This window comes from Gobio gobio (genome assembly GCF_949357685.1).
Source record: "Gobio gobio genome assembly, chromosome: 4".
Taxonomy (NCBI): domain Eukaryota; kingdom Metazoa; phylum Chordata; class Actinopteri; order Cypriniformes; family Gobionidae; genus Gobio; species Gobio gobio.
In genome coordinates, this window is record NC_137100.1 from 28,699,953 (window position 1) to 28,711,913 (window position 11,961).

At 38.9% G+C, this 11,961-nt stretch overlaps 1 protein-coding gene across 2 annotated transcripts in view; it reads left to right on the forward strand.

The window, feature by feature from the left end:
- The window catches only part of edil3a (EGF-like repeats and discoidin I-like domains 3a), a 295,097-nt gene extending 283,537 nt beyond the window's left edge, over positions 1 to 11,560 (forward strand). For both annotated transcript variants that reach the window (XM_079815049.1, XM_079815050.1), the window contains one exon: positions 9,488 to 11,560. In XM_079815049.1, the coding sequence (XP_079671175.1) occupies positions 9,488 to 9,637 (150 nt within the window). In that variant the 3' untranslated portion in view covers positions 9,638 to 11,560. The remainder of the gene's footprint in view (positions 1 to 9,487) is intronic.
- Positions 11,561 to 11,961: the final 401 nt, after the last annotated feature.

Genomic DNA, 11,961 nt, shown 5'->3' on the forward strand with positions numbered 1-11,961 from the left:
AGGGGGGCTTCAGCTTCAACCCCTAAACTTCTGCCCAGCCCCCCTAAAAATATGTGATTATCCTTGAAAACATATGAAACTGGCAGGAGGCTTTCGGCTTCGTCACGTCTTTTAGTCTGCGTTAATCAGCGTGTTCTTCAATCCGCAGCGGCTCCAAGCAGAGCGCACGTCAGAAGCAGAGGTGTGTGCTTTCATCTAAGCCTCATTGGTCTGTCACCACTCGTGTCAGTGTCAAAATATTTGAGAAAACCAATCAAATCAGGTAGGCGTGCTTTATGTTCACACAGAAGCTGATGAGGCTGAGCGGGACTCAACGTCAAGTGCAAGATATAATATGATAAATTAAGATATGTAAAAAATAGCTAAACTAAACATTTCATATTTGACAGCTGCTTCAAATTAATAAACTTTTGTCTAATTTCGCCATTTTGAATTTAAAATATTCAGGCAAATTAATAAACTTTTGTCTAATTTCGCCGTTTTGAATTGAAAATATTCAGGCAAATTAATAAACTTTTGTCTAATTTCGCCATTTTGAATTGAAAATAGGCCTATGTAATGTGATTCATAATGTAATTAACAAACAATAAATATGAACAAAGCCATTTTCTTCAGATTAGGCATAAGATTAATAATAAATGTGTAAATATTGTAAAATAATATAGTTCCCTTTCGTTCAGTCACTCCGAGTAACGTCAGTGACTGACGAATGGGGTTTCGCTTAGAAGCCAATCATCTTCGAGATCTTAGAAAACGCCCAATGGCAGTGCCAATGCCATGGGCATGCAGAATTTGCATGCGTAACTCCGCCCCACCGCGTGGGTATAAAGGGAAGTATGCTGACATCGCATTATGTTTTCTGCTTCGGAGCCAAGAGCATCTCTTCACTCCTGCAAGCCTGAATTCTGAAGTCCTCTCTTCAGTCTTCGAGACGAGCGGTTCTCCAGGGTGTTGGTGTAACGGCGCATTCCAGCAATCTCACATTGCCTGCCTGCTGATCTGTGCAGTGATCTGCAACAGCTGTGTGTGTTTCCACTGGGCGCTTCGGCACTCTGCAGAGCTTCCCTCTCACAAAAGAGCTTGCTTTTTCAAGACGGTTCGCCCGCGCACTTCCAGGTGCGATCGATCTCCGTTGCTGTCTAATGGGCACAATCACTGCTCGACGTGTTTGGGCTTCAGCACGTTCGGGCAGTGTTTGTGGATGTGCCATGTTCCCACTGCGGGAACATGACCATCGCGATGTTGCGGTCGAGACTCAGTGACCTCCGTAAAGAAGAGAGAGTCCCCTCTGCCACACCCCAACTTACCATCTCCGAGAGAGATGGTACTTTGGCTGGTGGCCAGGGTGACATGAGGGCAGTGCTGTGGTATTAAGAACCCCGACGATCATTCCTCGGGCCACACCCCCCTCTCACACACCGCTACGCTACCCGCAAGTGCTTGGACTGAGGCGGCGGGACCGTCTGTTGACTCCCCGCTCATTTTGTTCACACTCCAGATAGCAACGAGATGTCGATCGCCGCATTTTAAGGTGGGCTAGAATCCTTTGGGGAGGACGGTTCGGCTGTGCTCCGCCTTTGGGTGTGCCAGCACTGCTCGGATCCAACCTAGAGTTGACAGCCATGTTATCTCGGGCAGCCGCGACCTGAAGGACGCCTACTTCCATGTCTCCTTCCTACCTCGAACCATTCCAACGGTTTGCTTTCGAGGGGAGGGCATATCAGTACACGGTCCTCCCATTCGGGCTAGCTCTGTCCCCTCGCGTCTTTACGAAGATTGTCGAGGCAGCCCTTGCGCCACTCAGGCAGCACGGGGTTCTTATCCTGAACTACCTCGGCGACTGGCTCATACTGAGTCACTCTCGAGAGCAGGTGTGCGAACACAGAGACCTGGTGCTCCAGCACTTAGCCCGTTTGGGCCTTCGGGTCAGCTGGGAGAAGAGCAAACTCTGCCCCGTGCAGATGATCTCTTTTCTCGGTATGGGTATCGACTCGGTCGCCATGTGCGTGCAGCTTACCAGCGAGCGTGCGCAGTCACTGCTGACTTGCCTCCGTCAAAACAAGAGCAAGAGTGCGGTTCCACTGAAGTTATTTTAGAGGCTCCTGGGGAATATTGCATCTGCAGCCGCGGTAACGCCGCTCGGATTGCTTCATATGAGACCGCTTCAGCACTGGCTTCGCAATTGAGTCCCAAGATGGGCATGGCAGTCAGGCACGCTCTGGGTCCCAGTGACTCGGGCCTGCCTCCAGATTCTCACCCCGTGGTCGAACCTCAGCTTTCTACAGGCTGGTGTGCCCTAAGAACGAGTTTCCAGGCATATTGTTGTATCAACAGATGCCTCTGCCATGGGCTGGGGTGCCATGTGCAATGGACATGCTGCTGCGGGCTCCTGGACAGGAATAAGATAATTAGATAATTGCATTAATGAGAAATTGAATAGGTGTTCCTAATAATCCTTTAGGTGAGTGTATATATATAATCAGTCATATCTGCCCACTGAAATGGTTTTCAAGCTTTTGTTATCAATTTGTTTGGCCTTCAGAACATCTTAAAATGCACATATGTAGATCATAGAAATCAAAATTTTCTCGGGGGAGCATGCCCCCCAACCCCCCTGACTACCTCACATTTGGGATCTCCGTGATTTTAAACCTGCCTACAATCCTGGTTATAATAAAGGGATGTACAATACGGTCATGCAGAATAAGGCATTCATATTTGCTTTATAAGTATAAGTAAATTAATTAGTTTTTTAGTGAGAATTGGACCCTAAACTAAAGTGTTACCATTTTTTTCATACCCTCACTGGCGGCTGAGCCCCCCATAAAATGAAAATCCTAGAATCACCCCTGCTTGTGAGGTTCCATGATTTTTTAAATATACAATCAATTTGTGCCAACAATGATCTACCTGTCTGTCCGTCTGTCTGTCTGTCTAAATCAGATTTGGAATCAGTTGCAAGTCATGCTCAGATGTAATACCCAGAACTCCCCACAGACAACCTTGTTTCCCCATGCTCCAAAAGGACTTGAGATTGCGTTGCCACTTTGAGTAACACTTGAGGGATTTTCACACCGATTCAGCTCCATATGAAGGACCCACTTCAAAGGACGTGTCTATGAATTGAGCAGTCTTGCAGCTTGAAGAGGCTATGAAGTGTCCTCCCCCTTGTGATCAAACTCCAAAAGCCCTCACCTCCAAATAGGATATATGTGTTATCTGGTGTACCTACTTAGATAATCCTCCATTTGTTTCTGCATGCCAGAACACCCATTCAGTGCTCTAAAGACAACTTTCCTTTCCACGGCTTTGCAGTCATGAGCGGAGCAGTGCAGGGATTAGATTAAGCAGTAAACACCATGCACAGATTTATGGGATGTCTCAGAGATGGATTTGTTTTCTTTGCAGCTTTTATGCATAATTGTTCCAAATGTTCTTGGGAGCACAGGGAGAGAAGGGTAATTGAGAGTGACTTGTTTCCATAATTTCTTCAGAGGGTACATCAGAATAGTGAGATGTTTCATTTGGTTATGGTCACAGAAAGCGTAAATGTTCACTGAAGTTTTAGTGATTACTGTTGCATGAAAGACTAAAATGGATAGGTACTATAAAAGAGATGTGCACTACATTAAACCTCTGAGTCTGTTTTTATTAAGCAGCTTTTAGCAGTCAAATAGCTACTTGTTTTTCAAGTAATTAACCTTACCTGGTGAGTGGTGTTCATTTTAATTGTATAGAACTTGTATAGAAAAATTGTGATATTATTTCAGATAGTGTATGAATGGAAAAATATGGGTAACTTTTTAGACATTTTAATAAATATAAGTAACTATACAACTACATGTCAACTAACTCTCATTAGAGTATTAGCAGACTGTTAGTTTAAGGTTAAGGTTAGTTGTCAGGGTTTGGCTTAGAAGAATATAACATGCATCGTGTTATATTCTGTTAATTACCTGACTTAGTTATTATTTGTCTCCATGGTTACTCATTGATTAAGTCATTCTGTTCAGCTGATCATTATTAGTTCCCTTTGTACAAGTTCCCATCTTGTATTTATACTAGGGATGCACCGAATCCAGGATTCGGGTTCGGATTCGGCCGAATATTGGGCTTTTTGACGGGGTTCGGTTTCTGCCGAACCTCAGAATTTTTTTCCTCCGAACCCGAACCCTAGGCTTGCACTACGCGCGCTCCGCTGATCGAACGTAATGATGTCGCCGTTGAAAGTGAAAATGAAACTCATGAACAGAAAACGTGGCAGTAGAAACTTTAAGTCAAAGTCGAGCTACATGTTCAATTTGCAATGGCGATTTGTCTCGTGATGACAAGGACCCTAAACAACAGCCGCTGTTAAAACATTTGCGTATGAAACATCCGATAGAATACGAGTTGTGCATGAAGGAATCTACAGACAGCAGCCAAAATGTATTTTATTTTACCGTGCAAACAGCCGCATATAGATCAGATAAAATATAAATAAAAAGAATAAAATACATAAGGCCTTCACTAAATATTTTTCACTTAAATAATTACCAAATTAAGATGACAAAACGAAAGAACACTGAATCCGTTAGCTTTGAAGAACCGGAATCATTTTTTTTATTGTTCAAATAAAAATAGAAGGCCTAGGCTACCTCAATCCTCAATATTTAATTAACATGTCTAAGTGATGTGGGTTAGTCTGGAGCACAGCCTGTTGACAGTTAAACCCGCGGAAGAAAACAACCTCTCAATCCTTCTGTCTCGAGCGCGCGCCCCCTGTGCTCTACGTTGTTCTGTTCTTTTAAACGACAGAGGATGACTCTATAAATTTTTCTATAAACCATCAGGAAACAGCGGCGAGAAGAACATACGCGACAATGTTTACTTTGGTAAACTTGACCAAAACCACACTATTAAAAGCATTAATCAAGGCTTCAGATGGCACTGATGTCCCGGGAATACAGAGATAACGCCTCGCTAGAGTGGCCAGCCTCGGGAAGTGCCGTTCATTTGCTTTCCACCAGTCAGGAGCTTGTTCTGCTGCTGTATTTTTCTGTCGAAATGGTCCCACACAGTAAGCTTTTCCATTGCTTCATTTTGCGAGAAATAGCCTATCTGGTTTGTGGTTGCACATGTCGATGCGCTCCTTGAGTGAACAAATAACGCTATACAGCATATTTTTCTTTACCATGCATCAAAAAACAAACAAACAAAAAAGCGTTAAAAACATTTAAACCGTTTAACTGGTAGTATTAATCGGTCAAAGTTCTTACATTCGGTTAACGGTTAAATGGTCAATAGCATCCCTACACTGCTGTGGACGTTGTTTACTTCGTTAATGTGTTTACTGTGATAATGGACTGAGGATGGGAGTAGGATTCGGTATTCGGTTTCGGATTCGGCCGAATCTTAACCAGTGGATTCGGTATTCGGCCGAACCCCAAAAATCTGGATTCGGTGCATCCCTAATTTATACCCTGGGTTTCATTCTGTTCCTTTGTCTATGTTTAAGTGGTTTCGGTTTGTGTTATTCTCCAGCAATCTCCTGTGTTTCTGATAGTGGATCTAATGAAGAAAGTTCTGTTTGATATTCTCCTTTGTTGTGCGCTTTATACCACAGCCACATTTGACAGAAGAATGGACCTATTTAAAGATGGACTTACCGATAGTCCAACTGTTGTGCCTGAACCAGGGGCAACAGTCCATCAAGGTCCACACCTGTAGGTTTCAACAACTGCACGTCCTGAATGAATGCATTGTTGTTTTAACCACTGGATATACAGAAATTGTGTGTGCGGATATCAGTATACCTTGATGTTTCAAACTCATCTACAAAATAAAGGATAACCTAGAGTCTGTGTTTGTAGGACAACCTATGCATTGCATTTAAGACCATTTTTTTCTCAACGAATAACTTGTGTCCTCATTTGAAAATGTTAGAAAGTCTTGCCAGTATTTCCATTTTGCATAAAAGTTTTGGCGGACTAGATCTATACTGCTGCTGTTGATTGTTACTGCTGCTGCTGCAGAGTAAGTCTGGACTTGCTACTGCTAATAGATACACATACCTGCTGCTAGACAGGTGGAGACCTAGACAGGTGGAGCTGGGGGAGGTGGGGGGTTTTAGAGGAACTCTGATAGCACGCAGCATAGTTTACAGCAAACAATGAACCAGACTATTTAAATGTTGAGCAAGCAATCTCAATGGCTGCATGATCAGTAGAAGCCAATCAGCTTGTGCCATGTGGTAATGCTAATGTGATTGCTTGCAGATTGCATGTAAAGGACCGCATGCGCTCTTTAGAGTTTCATGACTGAACTAGGTATTTATATAGGAGTCAAGCTACGTATCACATGATGCCATTTATTTTGACAAATACATACAATGAGGATCTAAAATAGAGTGACACCATTAAACTTTAACAAATACATTTGCACTAAATACAACTAATGAAAGTGAAAAAAAAATGCAATGTTACAAATATTTGTTTTCCTCAAAAAAAAAGACAAAACCTCCTTACAACAACTTCTGTGCAGGGAAAATTGGTGAATAGCTTCAGTTTAATCAGATTTACTCTCTCTGAACCACTTTGTTTACATTTAACTCCTTGAAATGAAAACATATTGATAGTGTAAAGCTTATGCTATACTGCTGTCAAGCTACAAAAGTTCATTTAAAATAAAATTACCCACTTTATATTAGGTGGCCTTAAGTACTATGTATTAACATTTAAATTAATCATTTGATACAATGCACTTATTGTGTACATACATGTTTTTACATTGTACTCGCATTAAAACAATTACATGCATGTAATTACATCTGTAATTAATTTCTGTATTTAAATGTATAATTTCACTGTTGATACTACCCTTACACCTAACCCCAACCTTAAACTTACCCATATCACCACACCTGTCCCTACACTGTAAAAAAATAAAGTTATTAAAATTGGGCATAATGTACTGTATAAATATGAAGGAATTTTGTTTATTGGTTTTTTTTACAGGTGTTTTACCTGTATTTTGAATTACACATTGCATTAATTTGTGTTTTAAGGGTTAACAGAAATGTCTGTACAATTACTGGATAATGTCCTGGTAGAAAATTACCAGTACATCTTCCGTTTTTATTTTTTACAGTGTAACTTTACCTGTATCCCACCTCAATCTAATATGAACACAATAAGTAAATCGTACTTATGTTTTGATGTGAGTACATAGTAGCCATAGTAGCCACCTAATATAAAGTAGGACCAAATAAAAAACACATTTAGTAGCGTTCTTCCCCAGTAGTGACTGCAGATACAGTCAGGCTTTCTTTTAAATCTTACTTAACTTCTTTCCCACTGTACTATCTATCCATGCTCATGGCCAAAGCATGCAGACCTTATCATTATAAAAGCCTGGTGGGAAATGCTTGGCATTGAAAGACTTTCCTGTGCACGTATTCCCTGCAAACACACAAGGCATCAGATGAGAAGTTCAGCAAACGAGTTCATGTTTTGAGCTGCCCTTTTGCCTAATCAATTTTTTATGACATTTCCCCTCACCCTGCCTCAGAGTGCATTGGAAAGAGTCGAGCTACAAAACACGAGATTTGTTCCGTGGTGCAAAAGGGAACTTTGATTTAGTGCAGAATTAAGAGAGAGAGGGAATATGTCACACATTTATGTAATGCTTATGACACCAACAATTAGACACACAGGATCTCTGTGCTCTGATTGTTTACTCTCTACTGATGAATATGGGCTGTCAGTGCTCTGAGAGCTCAGTGAAATTTGTCTTTGAAGCCCATGAAGACTTAGTTCCCAGCCAGCCTTTTTGTTACTTACAGAAATGCACCCATCTCTGAACTCTTTACACTGAGCGACGTACTTGAGCTTTGTTTGCCTTCAGCATCAGTTCAGCTGCACACTCAAGGGTTATTCATAAATCATGAACTGTACTTCCTTTCTCTGTATTGTAAATATGCGTCTGCTGTTGGAAATACAGAGTCAAGTTGATTTCACCAAGAGCAAATGAACTAATCACTGTGAATTAGCCTTTATTTCTTTTGATCTTTTAATTGGTGACCTGTAAACCAAAACTGAGCAGTTTAAAACTTTCTGTGTCATCTCAACACATTTCTGATTATTATCAATATTGAAAACAGTTGTGCTGTTACACATAGTGTAACATTACTACATACTACTGTAGGTAAACCTGCTAAAAATATGAAAATGAAATGAAATGAAATAAAAATGAAAGCTATAAACAATTTTGGTAACACTTTAGAATAATAGTCCAGCATTAATAAGTAACTATGCAGGAAGTAATGCAGGACTAATGAGTATTACTGCATTAACACTTCAGCTACTACTATTAACTAATATGGAAACAAGCTTAACTAATCAGTACATTATGGGGGTGTGCATTGGAACTGCCCTAACAATTCGATTCGATTACGATTCACCAGGTAACGGTTCGATTCAATTCGATTCTACGATGCATTGCGATGCATCAAAATTCTACTGCACACAACAAGGCAAATTTTTAATCAGTCATGAGGATATACAAGCAGTCAGATATTGAACAACAGATTTTATTGGCTGCTATGTGTGTATTATCACTCTCCTGTATCTTTGACATAAATGTCATTAAATAAAATAAAATTGAATGGTACAGGGTATTGGATATGGCATTTTCAAACCTGAAAAAGAAAACATAAATCACTGTTGCATAAATCACAATGTTTCTCTTCTCTGCTTTAGAACCATTTGAAATTAAATAGAGCAATAATAACAGCCAACTTTTTCCAGCAGTGAACATAAGTGTTTTAATTCATCAGTAATCTCCCTCCGCCTCAGCCATCTTGATTGTTGTTGTTGTTATGACCCCGGAAGTAATTGAAACTTCACAACTTTATTGTCCAACTCAAGGCCAGAAAATAAACGATGACATAATCGATTATGGCACTTAGCCGCATCGATGCTGAATCGTGCATGCCCCGCATTGCGATGCATTGCCGAATCGATTATTGTTGACACCACTAGTACATTATATCAAATTTAGTAGTAGTTACTTGTTAAGTAATCCATAATTACTTAATAAGATTAGCTTCATTAATAACTATTAACTAACTGACAAATTATAAAGAATATTATTGTGTAATCAATCGTAACCAATAATCTTTTTACTCTGATTATAGTCATAATCAATAATCTTTTTACTCTGAATGCATCATAAAATGGATCTTATTCAGTAATTATTGATTACCTAATAAAGAACTATCCTAGTCCTAAATTCAATATTACTTTCCGATTAGTTAAGCTTGTTTCTATATTAGTTAATAGTAGCTGAAGTGTTAATGTAGTCATACTCATTAGTCCTGCATTACTTCCTGCATAGTTACCTATTAATGACGGACCATTGTTCTAAAGTGTTACCGCAGTTTTATTTGTCTAGAATTGTATGTGTAAAATGACGTGTATAATGTGAATTTTTTATTTTTTTCCTTAAGGTCTTTCAAGGAAATTTTGATAATGACACCCACAGAAAGAACGTGATAGATCCTCCCATCTATGCCAGATTCATTCGAATTCTTCCGTGGTCATGGTACGGAAGAATCACTTTGCGCGCAGAGTTACTGGGATGCACAGAGGAAGACTGAAGACCCCAAATTAATTTTCTCTTTGCTACACTTTGGTCCATGTTCAATATAAACTGTGCTCTAAACATGTAAAAATAAAATTGGTTTCATTTGAATTCTCAATTTTTTTATGTTTTTTGTTTTGTTTTTGTTTTTTCTAAAGAGGTGGGGTTTAGTCATCGTTCATGTCCTGCTTGTTTGTCCTTTATGTGGTCTGTGCTATTTAGTGAATTTAATCTTGTAATTTTTATTTTTATTTTTATTTTTTTATTTTTTTGAGAGAGAGTTAAATGGAGGATGTGGGTTATTTCACTGTGGTTTACGCAGTGGAACAATAGCCACTGTACAGTGTCACTTTAAACAACAAAAAATGACATGCAATGCTTTTTGGGCCATAATCAAAAAAATCACAACACATAGCAGAAAAGACTAACATTAAAATGTAAAATATGTTTCTACTTTCATTTTAACAGCAGGCCTGACTGAAGTTATATCACAACCAACACTGACATTGTTGTGTAGACAACAATATGATGATATTGTATTATATGTAAAACGCAAAATAACTGCATGATGCAAACATTACTAGAAGTATAAAGTCAACAAGATGTTTAAGTTCAAATTAAAGCATTTCATAGATAATTTTTATCAGTCATTTCAAATTTGTATGATCTGATTTCCTGTACTTTTTTAAAGACACTGTTACATGCCCCATAATGTAATGAATTGTCATAAAAATAAAAACAACACTACAGTACTGGAAGTATCCATAACAGGTGAATTAACAACAGCCCCTTTCACACATAGGGTCTTTACTGGTAAATTACCGGTAACAGATCATGTGTGAACAGGACCTTTTCAAAAATACCGGTACATTGGTTCCGGCAATTTACCAGTAAGGAAAGTTGTAACATTTCCAGTAAATTACCGGTAATGTACGGTGTGTGAACATGGAATGATGTTTACCGTATATTCACCTATGGAATCAGAACGCGCTGACGTAAGAAGTCTGCTTTGGGGCAATCATAAAGACTTAGATGATGTCATTACTCCGCATGTTTACAGTAAGGCTTTTAATAGTTTTTTCTATCTAAATATACGCTGATCATTATTGACCGTTGTGGCACATCTTGCAGCTTTATCAATGTGTCACGCTCGAGACCCAGCCGCCTTTTCCATTCATCAGCGCTGTGGCTCTGCAGTTTGATACTATTACACAAGTGTTGTGTTTTTAAGAGCAATCGCGTTTTGTTTGATCATCCGTTATGCCTGCCACATTTAGATTTCAAAAAGATGTTGTTATATTGAACAGATAGTGAAACTAAAGCGCTGCTTCTTATGCAGGTGGATGAAGACAATGGGGCAGTATTTATAGATAATTTCCGATGACTGACATCACAGAATTTACCGGTATTTTCCTGTTGATGTGTGAACGGTGTCTTACCAGGAAAAATCCAGAATGGCATTGCTTGTGTGAACAGCATATTTTTGTGTTCACCGTTAAAATCATTCTGGTAATATTACCAGTATTATTGTGTGAAAGGGGCTAATGTCACACACATAGACAACTGATGGAAAGTTATGAAGTTAAATGTACATTCACTTACAGGTTATTACGCAGGCAGTCTGTAACAATGACAGGAGAAATGTTTAAGAAAATAATGTCCTTGGAAATTAAATGTTTAGAAGTTTTTTTATGTGTACAATATTTTTGTGAAACTTCCAGATGTCTCCGTTTTTCAGGCTGTTTACCTTTTACTTAGCTGTACTACTGTATTTTTGTTTTTCTTGATTGTAAAAACCTCAGGATAGATGTCAATTTTACAATCGTATAATTAAATCTAACTTTGGTGGAATGCAATGTCCCTTTGAAATATCCCACATTTGTATGTGCTTGTCAAAAAATGTGAAGAAATATAAACATACAAAAATGTGTTGGACTACACTAAGTGGGATTATTCTTTCTCCCCTTTACATATACTAAGGCACCATTAAATAACAGCTGTCATGTATGCAAAGATTAAATACAGATGTTTATACAGCTGTTAGGTAATCATCGAAATCTAGTTATTAAATTCAAAGGTGAGCAGTGTTGGATTGTGAAATCACTGCATCAACTTTTTTGTTATACTTTTTGAGAATTTTCTGGGCTCATGACAAATATGTTATATATATATATATATATATATATATATATATATACAAGAACCCATTGGGGGGGGGGTGTAACACTATTTGTACAGTCTTGAATGTGACATATTAAAAAAAAAATTCAGAGAAGTGTTGACATGAATTCAGCATACATCATATCAAGTGCAGTACCATATTTTTTAACTAGATAAATG